Consider the following 17,650-nt stretch of genomic DNA (forward strand, 5'->3'; position numbering starts at 1 on the left):
AAAATTACGAGATTGAAATTATTTTAATGTCAATTTATTAAAAATGATCTAAATAAACTGAACATATAGTCAATCTATCTTTTAAGTCTAACAAAGAAAATACTTTATTGTCCCCGAGTCTCGCGAGACATTCTTCAATTACGGGGAATGGATATTTTTGTTTTATAACTTTATTATTTAATGGTCGTAAATCGACACACAGTCTCATGCTACCGTCTTTTTTCCTTACAGGGACGACCCTTGCGCAATACGAGGATACGCTTGGCCGGATGATATCCCGTTGGAGAAGATCGTCGGTATATTTTTCGCATCTGAAGACGTTCGGTGTGCGCGAATCTCCGGGGAGCGTACGCGTACAAGGACTCGTCTTTGAGCCTGACCTTCACGCAATAGTCATCTTCTACCGGTATGATCTCTTTATTTTCTATTTCGCGTATCAATGTTTTCAATCGCTTTTCTGTATCATATCCGAAGTCTGTCTCTATCATATCCGAATCTGTTGTAAGGTTATCAATTGTTTGTTCTAGGCTATTATTTCGCTCCTCAACACAAAGAGGCAAGTAGGCAAACAGTTCGACCGTGTTTTTTTGCCCTTGAGCTGAAGGCTTCAATATCAAAGTAAGATTTTCGTTTATGAAAAAGTCGCGACCTATAATCAAATCAGCGCTAAAAGAATCGTTTTTTAATACAAAGAAAGATATCAAAAATTCAATTCCTGGTATCGCTCGCAATGTATATGAACTTTAACGGTTCCGCAAATTTCTAACGCTCGATCGCTCAAATTTTTTAACACTCTATTTGTCGAGTTTAACTTTACGCGCACCGGCTTTACATAATTACTGAATATCTTAAATTTCATGAAAGAAACGAGACTACCGGTATCAACTAACGCCGTTAATTGTCTGCGTTTGCCCAACAGACTATCGACGTCGATCACAGGGTCTTCGATGACGAGCCGGCGAGGACCCTCCTGGACGACTGCCACCACGTCCGCCGAGGAACACTCCTCCGAGACTCTAGCCGCCACCGCCGACGTTGCCGTCTGTTTCTGTCTTTCCCGTCTTTCTTCTTGAGAACAATCGAAGCGTCGATGTCCCTTCTCTTTACAATAAAAACAAATTATCTCACCTTTGCATTCTTTATGGCCGTGACCCTTCTTCCCGCAATTCCTGCAGGCTCCATCCTTGGGCTTGGCCATCGAGTTCGTCGCCGTCGGCTTCCTGTCTTGCTCCGTGACGCCTTGCGTGATTCGCCTTATGTGCTCCATGAAGGTGTCCACCGTCATTGCGTTTAAGGATAACGCCGTGCCGCGCAGCGAGGACTGTGCGATGCCGCCAATCAACAGGTGGATTTTATCTTTCTCCGTCAAGTCCACCCGATGCATGAGCGCCAATTTGTCTATGGCGTACTCATCGTAGGTCTCCTTGGCTAGTAACCATTTTCTACCTTCAATCTTCTGCATGACCTTGAAGAATGGCACCTTCTGATCAAATACTTTGACCAGCTCGTCGCGGAGACCCGTCCACGACTCGATCGCCGCTCCGCCCTGGATGTCGAACCATCTCCGGGCAGATCTAGATAGCTTGCTGGAGGCTGCTAGCAACGTAACGCCGTCGCCAACTCCGTGCACCTGGACGATCTTCTCTATTCTGCGGACCCAGGCTCGCACATTTTCGTCCTTCTTTCCGGAAAACTCCGGTATCTGGGAGGCCAACGCCTGAATCGCGCCGCCCGTCGACCACGCTGACGCCCTGGCAGGGGCTGCCTCCTGGCTCGAGATCGATCTCTCCGAAAAGCCAGACGGCCCCGGAACTGGATTCTCACGTTCTGAAGCGCCGTTCATCGCCGGCGCGCCCGTGGTCCTCTGTGTCGTGAGGACTTCCAGTAGCTAGCCGAACTGCCGCTGCTGCTCCTGGAAGCAGCGCCTTTGCTCCTCTCGTTCCTCGTCCTGCCGTCGGATAACGTTCTGCAGCGCGTTAACCATCTGGCGGAGGACATCGGACTGCTCCGGCGAATCCGCTCGTCTCGAAAGGCCTGCTCCGTCTCCGGTGTCCTCTTGACCCGGAGTTGGCCCCAACAGATCTGCGACAGGGCCATTGTCCTCGAGATGAGAAATGATCGTCTCGATCAGATCGATCTTTCTCCCCGTCGTTGGAAGGCGGTACCTGGCTGCTTCCTGTCGCAGTTGCTCGACCGTGAGCCTCTCTAATGCTGCTCGATCCATTTTTATCTGTCACGTGCTCCGTATTAACACGCTCGTTTTTTCTCTACACAGGTATCCTGACTTTGACCTTGGCCTGCGTCCGTACAAGGATTCCACCAACCGGTGATCCCACTTCTGATGTTGAAAGATAGCTGGATGTTCTCTGATTTAATTCCGCGGCTGCCGTTGGATAGATTTTTTAAATTCGTCGAAGAAGGATGAGGACGAGAGAACCGAACGGATGGAATAGACTCTTGTATCTTTTGAAATATACTTTTAATGATCACAGATTATTGGACTTTCTTATTCCGCTATTCGGAGGCGAGAGAGACTTCGTGCGACTTCGCTCACGCGTTATATGAGCGCCGCCAGCTTTCACTGCCACCCGTTACATGTTGGCGGCGGCAGTTACCGGCTTTTAAATTAACGCCATCTATAAGTAACGTACGGATTTACAATTTGATAAAATACTCCATCCAATATGATGCTCTATTTGTCTTTGTTGAAGGAAACTTTCATTTGTCCGTTTATGACAATTTATATCAGGGAAATACATTCTACCGTCAATATAATTGCCTTCAGTTGTACATTTAACACAACTAAAATAACCTGTATGTCCTTTTGTGACAGTTACAAAAGATTCTGCGGGTGCATCAGCAATTAATGAATATATATACACAGATATATGTTTTCCTCTATAGTAAAGTCCTTCAGTAACAAGAATTTTTGCCTCATCCACAAAATCTTGCAAAAATTCGTTACAATTGTCTGGTTTCTTTGAACCAAAATAACAGCCAATAAGAAAAATGTCGTCAAGATTGGATATTATCGAGCCTAAAATAGGCCACAATTGATTAGTAGAAGAATTTGAAATTGGTAGTCCATCTATGCTTATTTGCACTTCAACTAAATCAATGTTATTTTGATTTTTTTGTAGAAATGCAATTATTCCAGATCTTAAGGGGATCCTAAAGTCCACTTTTTTACCGACTAGATGCGAAGAATCAGTTCGATCATAAATCTTTTTATTGGCTACACAGATCGATAAATCCTTTTCCACAATTAAAGTACTAAGAATAACGAAGTGCGGGCCCTATATCTTCATGCAAAAAACCAAGAAAAGTTACTTATAATTGTGTTAATTACAGTCGTGTTACCGACTTCTTGCATCACGTCGTAACAATATTGCTTTAATATATAAGTTTTGCAGTTTGTCTGTGTAAAAGACACAGCGCTCTCACTTGGGATAACATGAAAGAATAATACAGAAGTAATAGAAATGATTTTAGAAGCCTGTATAAAAAGATTTGTAATCGAACTATTTAGTGTACATGCATGCGCGTACGGAATCGATGTCAAAAGAGTAAAACAGAGCAAAATTAATTGACGGATAGTATGATAGATGGAACTGCAATCTGTTATCAAAAGGACAGACAAAATATCGTATTGTCTCTTTCCCTCTTTCATGCGTGTGACAATAATTTATATATACGCATTATTATTATTACATTCCCTCTCGTATTTTTTCTTTCGTTTTCTCGATCATATGCTTATTCTGTCTCTTTCTAATTTCTCGCTCATTATATATCGCTCAGCTTCATGCTTCACACATACACGGTTACACATGTTGCGTTTCTCTCTCTCTCTCTCTTTCTTTCTCTGTCTCTGTTTATTTGCACGATGTGATATTCTTTCATTCGCTCATGTCACTTTTACTTTCTTGGTTCTCGTTTTTCTATATAAAAATAAGTTTTTTATATGTATGCATTTTTATTCTATAATAAATACAAAATATTTGTCACTCTTTCTCTCTGTTTTGTTATAATAAATACACCTATATAATACAATTTATATATATTTTTTACATTTACAATAAGAATAATCTTTATGATAATTGATCACAATTTACAACTATTTACCAAGAATAAAGTTTAGTAAGATCAATTTACATCAAATATGTATATTAATAAAATAACTACTACGAATTAACCTCGACATATGATATAATAATGAAATTTACAAATTTTATTGTAGGAAAATTTTGTTTTCTTGAAAAATATAGACTAGTTCTTATAAATTATAAAAACATACTTATCAGCTACAAGAATCATAAAATTGAATACGCTTATACATGTTTAATAAAACAAGTACATACAAGTTTATTTCAATTATTTATTTCATACAATACAATAATAATAGTCACATGATTCTTATAGCTGATAAGTATGTATTTATAATTTATAAGAACTAGTCTATATTTGTCAAAAAAACAAAATTTTCCTACAATAAAATTTGTAAATTTCATTATTATATCATATGTCGAGGTAACTCGTAGTAGTGATTTTATTAATATACATATTTGATGTAAATTGATTTTACTAAACTTTATTCTTGGTAAACAGATGTAAATTGTGATCAATTATCATAAAGATTATTCTTACTGTAAATGTAAAAAATATATATAAATTCTATTATATAGATGTATTTATTATAACAAAACAGAGAGAAAGAGAGAAAAATATTTCATATTTATTATAGGATAAAAATGCATACATATAAAAAACTATTTTCATATAGAGAAACGAGAATCAAAAAAGTAAAAGTGACATGAGCGAATGAAAGAATATAATACTGAGCAAATAAACAGAGACAGAGAGAGCGAGAGCGAGAGCGAGAGAGCGAGAGAGAGAGAGAGAGAGAGAAAGAGAGAGAGAAACGCACATGTGTAACCGTGTATGTGTGAAGCATGAAGCTAGGCGATATGTAATGAGCGAGAAATTAGAAAGAGACAGAATGAGCATATGATCGAGAAAACGAAAGAAAAAATATAAGAGCGAATGCAATAATAATAATGCGTATATATAAATTATTGTCACACGCATGCAAGAGGGAAAGAAACAATACGATTTTACGAAATCTCTAACAGTTGTTATAGATAAGGAAAAGTCTCCGATTCGAAGCGAGAGTAAGAAGGAGAAAGGAGCAAGCGAGATGACGAGTCATGAAAGAGTTCCGAAGTCTCGCTCGCCAGGCTCGCTTTTTCTTATCTTCATATGTATACATATCAACTTATTGTGGAAAATAAAATTTTTATATTTCGCATTTTTTCGATTTGAAAGTAATTGCAATAGATTAATGAGACTTTTGCGATTAAAATGACATCAAACATGACATAAATCGGATCATTTTTAATCAAATTAATTATTAAATTTTAATTATATATTTAAATAAAAATGATCCGATTTATGTCGTGTTTGGTGTCATTTTAATCGCAAGAATCTCATTAATTCATTGCAATTATTTTCAAATCGAAAAAGTGCGAAATAAAAAATTTAATTTTTACGATATGTAAATCCCTAACAGTTGTTATAGATAAGGAAAGGTCTCCAATTCGAAGCGAGAGCGAGAAGGAGTAAGGAGCAAGCGAGATGACGAGTCATAAAAGAGTTCCGAAGTCTCGCTCGCCAGGATCGCTTTTTCTTATCTTCATAAGTATACATGTCAACTTATTGTGGAAAATAAAATTTTTATGTTTCACATTTTTTCGATTTGAAGATAATTGCAATGGATTAATGAGATTTTTGCAATTAAAATGACACCAAACATGACATAAATCGGATCATTTTTAATTAAATATATAATTAAAATTTAATAATTAATTTGATTAAAAATGATCCAATTTATGTCATGTTTGATGTCATTTTAATCGCAAAAGTCTCATTAATCTATTGCAATTACTTTCAAATCGAAAAAATGCGAAATATAAAAATTTTATTTTCCACAATAAGTTCATACGTATACATACGAAGATAAGAAAAAGGGAGCCTGGCGAGCGAGATTTCGGAACTCTTTCATGTCTCGTCATCTCGCTTGCTCCTTATTCCTTCTCGCTTTCGCTTCGAATCGGAGACCTTTCCTTATCTATAATAACTGTTAGAGATTTAAATATCGTAAAAATTAAAATTTTTATTTCGCACTTTTTCGATTTGAAAATAATTGCAATGAATTAATGAGATTTTTGTGATTAAAATGACACCAAATAGGACATAAATTGGGTAATATTTAAAATTATTTTATTATATATTTGTTGCGCGACAGATACTTGCTGTCGCGCTGCCGGTGCTTATGTACACCGAACAAAAAAACAATGTAAGAACAGTCGACCGTGACGACAGTTACAAGTTACAACGCGTTATAACGTGTCGATTATAATAGTGAAAGTAAAATATATAAAGTGCATATTTATTTATTTTATTATATAGTGTTCATATAATGGTGTGTAAGTATAATGTCAAACGCTTGCCTCTTTATGGTCAAGGATTACATACTTTATATGTACATTTATATATATATATATATATTTATAGTAGTTAGTGCCAGAGACGATTTATTCGTGAGCTAGCTGCTTTTAAAAATATTTGTCTCAGAGGCGATGTATTCGTGTACTGGTTTTTAAATAGTTATTTGTGTAACAAGTGCGGGAAGTTGACAATTGGACACGAGTGCGGAGTGGACGCACGAGCCGAAGGCGAGTGCGATCACCCGCACGAGTGTACAATTGTCAACCCGCACGTGTTACACACACTATTTTATATTACAAGTGCGTCTAAAGTTTAAAGAAGGATTTGGGGGGGGTTCGGGGGGGCTTCGCCCCCCCGAATCGGAAGTGGGCGCAGGCGGGGAGGGGGGTGCAGGGGGGATGGGCAGAGCCCCTCCCCCCGCCTATGATAAAAGCAACGTTTATTAGAGGAGCAAATATATGACAAATATATTTAGTATCGGTCATGATTACTATATCCTGCAAAAGAAAGAAAGCTTTGTATGTTTTTTGTAAGGCATAAAGAAATTAGATTGATATATTTTTTACATTTTTTATATTTTTACATTTTACATTTTTTTTACATTTCAACATTTTTATATCTTTAGATTTTTAACATTTTACGTTTATATATTTTTTTACATTTTAACATTTTGATATTTTTAGATTTTTAACATTTTACGTTTATATATAACAAGTAAAGAAAGTAAAATAAATTAATTTTTTTTTTCAGTGGTTATTGTTATGTTTGAACAGTTTATCAGTATGATTGGATTATTTTTTGTGTCGGATGTAGTTAACATTCTATTGAGACTGTCTATATTTTGTTTATTTGTATGTATAATTGCGGTATTTGTATCTGTAGTGTTAATATTTATAGGTTTTGAGTTTTCTTTATCTTGCATGGGATTGTTGAATGTTGATGAATGTGAAGTTGAAGAGCTGGGATTAATTGATTGTGTAATTTGGTTGTATATTTTTTTTTTGTTATTGATGGAGTCCTCAATGTATCCTTCAGCAACTGTATTGGATTTCCAGCCACCGTGTCGTTTTAATGTTGTTATGTCCGCTCCAGAGTCTGCTAGCAGCGTGGCAGAAGTGCGACGAAAGGTGTGGCCAGTATAAGAATGAGGATCTGCTAATTGTAGATATGATGCGATAATCATTGGAATCTTTCCAAATTTGTTAATTCCAACTGGTTGTTTGGTGCACTTTCCATTTTGATAATTTAGAAAAAATCTTGAGGTATTGATGTTTTTTGGTCTCAAATTTATATATTTTTTAGATATAGTGTAGAATTCATCGGTGATTATGAAAGATCTTGGTTTGTAAGTTTTTGTGGTTGGAATTTTAACCAGGAAGATAGTTTCTTTGTCTTCGATATCATTAAGTTTTATATTGGTGAGTTCCTCTCTTCTGCATGCACCACAAATTCCAAATATCATAGCTACCTGTAAATAATTTAGTATATATGTACACATTGTATAAAATTTTTTATTAATGTAAAAGTTTGTTTGTATTTGATACATTACCTTTATAAGTAAATATTTTTGGTCATCAGCTTCGTTGAGAAATTTTTGAATTTGTTCTGATGTTAATACTTTTGATTTTTTTGGTGTATATCCTTGTGACTGTCTTTTCAGGAACGGAATGAGTCTATCATATTTATTAATATTAATATTATTGTTAATATTTAGAGTCGTTTTGAGCATTGAGTAAGTTGCCCATAAGGTGGATGGCTTGTGAGTTTGTGACATTTCTGCGAGATATGTTAATATTGTGTTTTCCGAGAATGATTTCGTTTTTTTAGTAATTGTCCACTGTATAAACTTGTTATATGTATTTGTATAATTTTCTTTGGATTTTGAAGGTAAGAGATTTTCTATCGTGCTTTTTGCAATTTGTGCTATCTCTGGAGATGTTAGTTGGTCGCTATCGGTTTCTGGTATGATGTTTTTGTCACTCATTTTTTATTTTTTCTTAATAACTTGTTGCAAATTCTTTTTATTTTTTCACTTCACTGTGTATGTTGACTTCACTATGTACGTTTAGTTATTTGGGAAGGTTATGTCCGAGTATCGCTGTGGTAATCTGCGCAGTTAGTTTTCGCGCCGCGAGATGTCGTTAAGAACATGTGAGAAATAAAAGGACTCTAGTGGAAAAGAGAAACAGAATGATTGGGGAATAAGGAGAGTGTCGGAAATGAGTGTGGGAATGAATGAGACTGCGGGAATGAGATATTACCGCACTGTTTCGAGTGGAAAATTTCTCGTGTGTGGAATTGGTTATTTCTCGCACAGAAGACACGCGCGTAATGGGCCACTTTCCACGCACGTGTAATATAAAATATTTTATACCATATGCGGTTTTGCATGAGCGCTGTGGTAATTAAAAAATATTTGTCTCAGAGGCGATCTATTCGTGTGCTGGTTTTTAAAAATATTTTATACCAGATGCGGTTTGCATGAGCGCTATGGTAATTAAAACATATTTGTCCCTGAGGCGATCTATCCGTGTGCTGGTTTTTAAAAATATTTTATACCATATGCGGTTTTGCATAAGCGCTGTGGTAATTAAAAAATATTTGTCCCAGAAGCGATCTATTCGTGTGCTGGTTTTTAAAAATATTTTATACCAGATGCGGTTTGCATGAGCGCTATGGTAATTAAACATATTTGTCCCAGAGGCGATCTATTCGTGTGCTGGTTTTTAAAAATATTTTATACCATATGCGGTTTTGCATGAGCGCTGTCATAATTAAAAAATATTTATCTCAGAGGCGATCTAAAAAAATCTCAATGTAAAGATTATCTTCGTTAATTAAAATTGGAGAGACGAAAAAGGTATATTGCATCTCACAAAAAAGATCTGTGTGAAGTTAGCCCCGCACTTTTTGAATTTTATATTTTTATTAATTGTGCTGCATTGTGCTGCATTGTGCTGCATTTGTGCTGATTTGTGCCGCAAACCGTAGCTTAATAATTTTAACCATTTCTTAGAAAATTAAAAAAAAAACGAAATTTGCGGCAGCCCCGCACTTTTCGAATTTTGAATTTTTATTAATTGTGCTGTATTGTGCGACGTTTGTGCTAATGTGTGCCGCAAACCGCAACTCAATAACTTGAACCATATTCGAGAAAATAAAAAAAAAAAAAAAATTACTAACCCCGCACTTTGTCCCAATCGAGTTCAATTTTTTTTACTAAATTGGCATAAGTTTGTGCCGTATTGTGCTGTTAAGCAAACTTTGTTATCTTATTCCATTTAGCTAAAAAAATTCGTAAATTTAAAAACAATAATAGTACATAAATCATTTTTTATAGCATTAATTGAATTTCTATCAATTGTGTTATATTGTCCTCATAATTAGGAAGGATAAACAGATAAAAAAATATAGATAATTATAAAGCTTGATTAAATATTTAATAAAAAAGAGTGGGGGTAAAAAAAATTTAACATTTTTTATTTTTTTTCTCTTGTGCTAGATTGCGCTAAACGAGTACAACAGTAGGTATACAAGGCGGGTTCTAACTCAGGTCCTCTCAGGGGGGGTGAGGCGCGAGGGGATCTCAGCGGCGCGGGGGAATGACGTCACGCGGGACGGAGGGGATTTCGTAGGCGCGGGGGCTGCGGGGCAGGGCGGGGGACGCTTGTGTTGGATGTTTTATGACAAGTATAAACAATCATAAACCGATGTTCGGCTGCTTTGTACCCTTGCCGCGCGTGTGAGAGAGAACGATAATATCGCGTGCGAAAAAAATGCGTACGAGAGAGAACGATAGCGAGACTTATAATTAGCGCAAAGAATGGGAAAAGGGTAGTGCAAGGGAGAGGTGCGTAAATAATTATACATTTTTCTTCTTGAAATATAATTTCGGTGGCGCGGGGAATGACGTCACGCGCGAGGAAGGGAGTCTGCGAGGAGAAGGGGGATCCGCGGAAAGAAGACGGTGGTGTGAGAAGGACAGCGCTACGTGTGGGAAAAGGACAGCGCTACATGTGGGAAAAGGATAGCGCTAAGTGTGTGAAGAGGACAGTGCGACAAGGATGACATCAACGTGCGACAAGGATGGTGCAATGTAAGATGACGTGAGAAGGACGACGCAAAGGTAAGTGAGCGACGAGCATATGAAAGAGAGAAAACGACAATAGCGCGAGAACAACGCGTGCGAGAGAGAACGATATTGCAAGAATAACGCGAGTGAGAGAGAGAGAACGATAGCGCGTACGAAAGAGAGAACGATAATAGCGCGAGAACAACGCGTGCGAGAGAGAACGATATCGCTATACTTACAACTAGCGCAAGAGAGACGCAAGGGATGGGAGCGCAAGGAGAGGCGCGTAAATAATTGCAATTTTTTTTTTCGTTACAATTAAAAATATGTAGAATTTATTTAAATGTGTGTATGAGTATTACAAATTGTGTGTGTGTGTGTGTGTGTGTGTACTTAATATTAAAATTTAAAAATTAATAAAATATAGGGAAAGAAAATAAAATGATGAATATAAAATAATGCGGACGGTGCGCCGGGCTGTAAGGGGGAGGCAGCTCCTGAAACAGGAAAAACGCTACATTAATTTTATCTTAATTAAAATAAAAAAAATAAAAAAAAAACTAATTTAAAAATTTTAAAAAGAAATATGTACCTTAGCCCCCTGGAACTGCAGAGCCGTACCAGTATTCCAGTAACCGTCTTCTTCTTTCCTCTCCCAGTCTTCTTTGTATTTCCCGTATTCTCTCCTCTTCGATTATTCTGTTCTCTTCGTATCTTATAACCGATAATTCGCAGATTTCGTCAAATAGGGACTCCATCCCGAAGAGCAGCCGCAGATTAAAAATGTCGAGATATCTCCACGATCCATTTACATCATTATCCTGGCGACTCTCCGGGGTGTCGCCCCATTCCTCCGCGAGATCGTGTCGCGCGTTCCAGCGCTCCGCCCGCACGTTGCGTCGATGCTGTATGTTGATGAACCCGGGAATTTTGACATCATCGGAGTACTATAAAATAATATATATTAAAAATCCACATACACATACGCACAATTGTTTTCACAAAAACACTACCTACCTTCCAGACAAATACCACTTTTAGTATCACAGAAAATAAGAGCTCTACAAAACTCCTCTTCCAAAATGAAAAATGAAAAATAGAATCCATCTTATTTGCAGCGTAAGAAATAATCACACACGGAAAAAGAAATACCACGGTTAAACTCGCTGACGCTCTCCTTTCGGACAATACACGACTGAGATTGAAATCGAATGTTACTCTCCGCTGTAGGAATTATAAAGGTCTCAAAACTGGAAGGGTTACACTAGTGTACGAATATTTTTTACACCCACTGTATATATAACCATTCATGATCCTTTCATGGTCTTTTTCTACGCTCGGTATAAACAATATGAACAGTATTCCTATGAAGAGAAATGGATCTTGGAACCTTCCTTCTTTTTATGTTTTCTGTTTATGATACCAATATTCGACTGCTTTACACCCTTGCCGCGCGTGTGAGAGAGAACGCGTACAAGAGAGAACGATAGCGAGACTTATAATTAATGCGAGAGCACGCAAAGGATTGGAGCGCAAGGGAAAGGCGTGTAAATAATTGCAATTTTTTTTGTTACAATTAAAAATATATAATTTATTTAAATGTGTGAGTTTAATAAAAAAAAGTATACAATATAAAAGAAAAAATAATATATAAAATAGGCCGTCGGGCTATGTGGGGAAGCCGTTTCTGAAAACAGAAGAAAACATATGCATTTCATTAGTTTAAATTATTTAATAATTTATTTTAAGATACTTTTGATATATCATATAATAAATTAAAAGATACTTACAATGTTATCCATGACTCATCTATTTTAATTTGTGTAAATAGGGCACATGTTGCAGGGCAATATTTGATTCAAACATTTTTGCACCCTTTGCATGACATATTATCCATATTGCTACAACCTATGGTTCTATATTCCCGAACAGAACTAGTTTCTTCAAACTGATACGGGTCTTCTAGAAAGCATTCGGTACAATATTTCGATCCATTTTCCATATAGTAATAAGAAATGCAACATATCTTTGTTGCTTCGTTTAATGTTATTATTTCAGGTATGCTTAAATTTCGCTGTTTCTTTTGTAACTTTTCATCAAGAATATCGTCACTATTGTCACTATCGTAATCACTGTCCTTCGCCAAGAGTTCTATTTCTATATTATTGAACTTGTAAATTTCTATTTCCCTTTTTAATAATAAATTGCAGATTATAATTTAAACATTAATTGCATACATGTGCTATGATAATTACGTTCAGATTATTTTCTAATGCAAAGTATATAAAATGTTTTATCAAATATACTACAATGATCAAATTGTGTATGTGTAGGTGACAGAACAAGAATTAATAGACTTAGTGGCAAATAACATGATGATGATCAATACAAACTTCATGCTGAAGTGATATTTCTGAATGCTTTTCCACGTACAAAATTCAGGAAAGAATTAAAAGTTATGGCTAAGAAATTAATTTCAGAGCAAAAGGATAAATTATATTTTTTATAATTATTATAATATTGAATTATAATTTAATATTTTCCATATAACTGTGGGCATATATAAAACTTAAACATATATTGTTAGAAATTTCTTTCAAGTTATTAATAAATCATACACATTTAAAGACAATGGAAAATGGAATGTATATGTATATATAAATATATACACATATAAATAAAATTAATAAAATCTACATATGCACGTCTATTTTCAAATCTTTTCCCTTTATGTATTTTTTTTTTATAATATAAATGTATATCTCTTCTATACGAAATGATAATTATAATGATCAGTTTTATTATCGAGAAATATATGTTATGCCATTGATTCTTATTTTCATTTAAATTTAAAATAAAAGCGTTCTTATAATTCAAATGTAACTTCATTTTAATATTTCAGAGTAATAATGTTGATCATGTTTCATACGAATCGTTATGGTATAAGAAGTATTTTTACAGAAAGACTTAATATATGTTGCATTACGATGTTAGCAGCTTATATCCGTAACTGTACCATGCATACTACCGATTCTTTCAATTAATTACTATGCTTCTGTAAGTTATACTGGGATACCTGAGATAATTTTGGCGATATACATAATTTAACATATTTCTAACCATTTCTCTTTGCAACAAAAACACAATGCAAAAATTCCTAGTAAATAATAGTTGCTGTTTTCGAATTATAAATATTATTATTTGTATATTTTAAAACAAATAAATTTCTGTTTGCAGAAATATTTGTTACTTAAATTAAACTATAAAATTGAAAATCATTTATGTATTGGGAAAAATAATTAGTTAATTAATCTATATATGTTCAAAAACTATATAAAAATCCTAATTTAACTATAATAAATTTTGTCGAAATATATTTGTTGAATATGTATAAATCTTTGTTTCATTAAATTGCAATTCTCTCTATATCTACAATTAATATATCTTAAATTTATATTTGATCAAAATAAATGCACATAGGCGAAAGTAAAATAAGTAACATAAAATTAAAACATATAAGTAGATAAAAATAATATAATATATAATATAAGAACGACCAGAAATGTAAAACTTACTGCTCGCATATGTGTTAAATTAAAATTAAAATTTGAATGGTGTAGACTTCATTGCCGGAGCGTTTAAAATTAAATAAAATGAATCCATTATATATAAACTCAAGCTACAAATTTTATTTATCTGTTTTGATAATTCCTCATATATTTTGCGAATCTTTATTAATTCTTTTGTAATATTGCATAAATAAATAATAAAAAAAATAAGATAAGATAGCAAAAATGAAAAGAAGAAGTAGAGATATAGTAGATAGAAAGGCAAAAAATTAAGAAAGGAATTCTGCGGATCTATTAAGAATTTTTAATAACTAAATGTGTATTCTTTTACACTGCATTTAAGTACAGTGTATTAAATAAAAAATTGATAGCATTCGATCGATTTGCATTTCGTTGAAAAATTAGTTTCCATTTTTTTTTATATGTTCCGCTTTATTATATGATGGGCATTAACCATAAGTTTTATAAGCAAAAAAAGAGAATATGAAAATCAATAATCTATCTCTTTAGCACATACATGTATAAATTTTGTCTAATTGAAATAAAAAAGTTCCATATTTATATCAGTCACGTAATATTTTTAAGGAAATCACAAAAATTAATGAAATATAATCAAGCAATTATTGAATATGTCATATTGAAGTGTATACTAATATCATATTCAAAAAATTACATAATTATAAAAAATATATAATAATGAATAATAAATCTTTTATTAAAAATAATTTATAGGCAAAGAAATTTAATTAAAATCATAAAATGCCGGAAAAATTATTACGCTATCCGAATCGTTATGTGGAATATGTAGTTTAGGCAAATACGCTTATTGTTTGACAGAATAGAATGTTGGAATGCGCAGCAATTTCTTTCTAATTAGTTTTTATCTTCTTGCGTTTTACAAAAAAGTATCGTATATATTACTTCAATTTTCTCTCTCTTTTGTTTGATATATTTATTCAAATCTTATCTTCTTAACAATACAAAACAATCACATCTTCTCTCTTAAGCATATAATAAAAGTAGAGGTAATATATTTCTACTGTATGGTACAGTAACTTTATGGAATAATATCTTCCAGTACGTTGATAATAGGACATCGTCAGTATTCACTATAGTGGTTACTACATAATATTGTACCAGTGAGTATAATTTTTAGCATATTAAGTGTATTCATTCGTTACAAAAACTTTTTACAAGCAGTATACAACTAAAAAAAGAAAAGCAAGTCAACATTGTTGTCGACGTGTAAATAGGAACGAGTGATATTTGGTTTTCTCAAGATGCCTCGATTACTAAGGAATTATTCAAAACTTTTTGTTTTGGAGAAACTGAAATAAGGAATGAAATAAGGAATCGTGTTAAGAATGAAATATACAGCTCAGACTTGATAAACGGTTTTTTATTTTTAATTTAGACGCACGCTTCTATTTAAAAACCTATGCAATTTAAATATAATATATTTTTGAATGTTATTAAAGATCGTAAACCTACATTGTATATTTAATATCTTAACAATAAAATATGCATTTTTTAAATTTGTATGATTATATAAAACTATTTTAAAAAATTATGAATTTTAATTTGTTAGTTTTATAATTTTATTAAAAAATTATTATCATAATATGAAATATGTGATAGTGTCTAAACACTATACTTTCTATGCACTAATTTTAAAATCGTAAAAATGCTTCAAATTATGCTTTTTACCAATTATATCCCAATCACTCTTGATTTAATTTTAAGCTATGCAATACTCATTTAAAAGAAGATTCATTTTATTTTAATGAAAATGTATATATTATATCCACTTCACTAATTTAATTTTCGTTTAATTAATTGAGACGACCAAAATAAAATTTATTTAGTGCAATTATTTAGGGTACAGTGCTATTAATCGCTAAATCGATTTTTAATTGAATTCAATGTTTCATACCTAGGATCTAAAATTCAAATATTTCCGGCAAAATGGATGATTCAAAGATAAATGCAAAAACAAATATAATCTTATATAATATTTAAATAGCAAACTATACTGTCAATATGAAGTGAGATATGCACAGAGCATTAAAGATATGAGATGCAAATGTACTAGGTTTATAAAAATTTTATAATTAATTAAAAAAATAAACATCTATTATTTTTAGAATTTTACTGTGGAAAATAATGTTTATGGCTGTCGAACGGCTATCGAACGGGTCAGAAACGACTGTGAACGAGGCTACGGACTACCAACAGGGCCAAGGACGGCAACAAACGGGTCAAGAACGTCTATCGAACTCCAACGAACGGGCCAGGAACATCTATCGAACGTCTATCGAACGCCAACGAACGGGCCAGGAACGTCTATCGAACGGCTATCGAACGGGTCAGAAACGACTGTGAACGAGGCTACGGACTACTTAGAAGCGACTACCAACAGGGTCAATTACGGCAACAAACGGCTGCGAACAGCTATCGAACGGGGCAGGAACAGCTAACGAACGGCTATCGAACGGGTCAGAAACGGCTGTCGAACGGGGCAGGAACGGCAACTAACAGCTATCGAACGGGTCAGAAACGGCTATCGAACGGCAACTAACAGCTATCGAACGGGTCAGAAACGGCTATCGAACGGCAACTAACAGCTATCGAACGGGTCAGAAACGGCTATCGAACGGAGCAGGAACGGCAACTAACAGCTATCGAACGGCTGTCGAACGGCTACGAACGGTAGCGGACGATACAGAACGGCTATTGAAAAAAAACGACAAACGGTAGTGAACGGCTCAGAAACGAAGAGCTAAAGAGTGGCAACGAATGATAAAACGCACGGTGATACTCGGGGCACATATCGTTTGATCGACGAATCGAAACAACGATGGATCGACGATCGGGAATAACCGAGGAAGCGAAGAAACAACATAGTTTAGAGAAATGGCAGTACACACACACACACACACACACACACACACACACTATTTCCGTTCGATAACCGTTCAACGGTCGTTCATTTCCATTCGACAAACGTTCAATAGCCGTGGCTATTGAAAAATGAACGGTTATGGAATGATATTGAACGACTGTCGAATGGAAATGAACGACCGTTGAACGGTTATCGAACGGAAATTGTGTGTGTGTGTGTGTGTGTATGTGTGTGTGTGTGTGTGTGTGTGTATGTGTGTTGTGTGTGTGTGTGTGTGTGTGTGTGTGTGTGTGTGTGTGTGTGTGTGTGTGTGTGTGTGTGTGTGTGTGTGTGTGTGTGTGTGTACTGCCATTTCTCTAAACTATGTTGTTTCTTCGCTTCCTCGGTTATTCCCGATCGTCGATCCATCGTTGTTTCGATTCGTCGATCAAACGATATGTGCCCCGAGTATCACCGTGCGTTTTATCATTCGTTGCCACTCTTTAGCTCTTCGTTTCTGAGCCGTTCACTACCGTTTGTCGTTTTTTTTCAATAGCCGTTCTGTATCGTCCGCTACTGTTCGTAGCCGTTCGACAGCCGTTCGATAGCTGTTAGTTGCCGTTC

The 17,650-nt window shown here is 34.8% G+C and overlaps 1 protein-coding gene and 1 long non-coding RNA gene across 2 annotated transcripts; one reads left to right on the top strand and one right to left on the bottom strand.

Moving 5' to 3' along the window:
- Positions 1-7,131: 7,131 nt before the first annotated feature.
- On the bottom strand, positions 7,132-8,779 carry LOC145960422 (uncharacterized). The gene is made up of 3 exons (XM_083079880.1): positions 8,766-8,779; positions 8,054-8,177; positions 7,132-7,972 (listed from the first exon to the last, which is right to left on the bottom strand). The coding sequence occupies exon 3, from the start codon at positions 7,964-7,966 to the stop codon at positions 7,238-7,240; it is 729 nt and encodes a 242-aa protein (XP_082936006.1). The 5' UTR covers positions 7,967-7,972; positions 8,054-8,177; positions 8,766-8,779; the 3' UTR covers positions 7,132-7,237.
- Positions 8,780-10,610: 1,831 nt separating this feature from the next.
- Positions 10,611-16,880, top strand: LOC145960423 (uncharacterized). Its single transcript, XR_014435353.1, has 2 exons — positions 10,611-10,630; positions 16,290-16,880. It is a non-coding gene; the product is annotated as an uncharacterized LOC145960423 (long non-coding RNA).
- Positions 16,881-17,650: the final 770 nt, after the last annotated feature.

The sequence above is a fragment of the Camponotus vicinus genome, unplaced genomic scaffold (genome assembly GCF_025532165.1).
Source record: "Camponotus vicinus isolate PSW18456_S1 unplaced genomic scaffold, iyCamVici1.0 SCAF_10, whole genome shotgun sequence".
NCBI lineage: Eukaryota > Metazoa > Arthropoda > Insecta > Hymenoptera > Formicidae > Camponotus > Camponotus vicinus.

Coding starts and splice junctions, on each gene's coding strand:
- LOC145960422 (XM_083079880.1), bottom strand. CDS start 7,966: ATGATATTTGGAATTTGTGGTGCATGCAGAAGAGAGGAACTCACCAAT.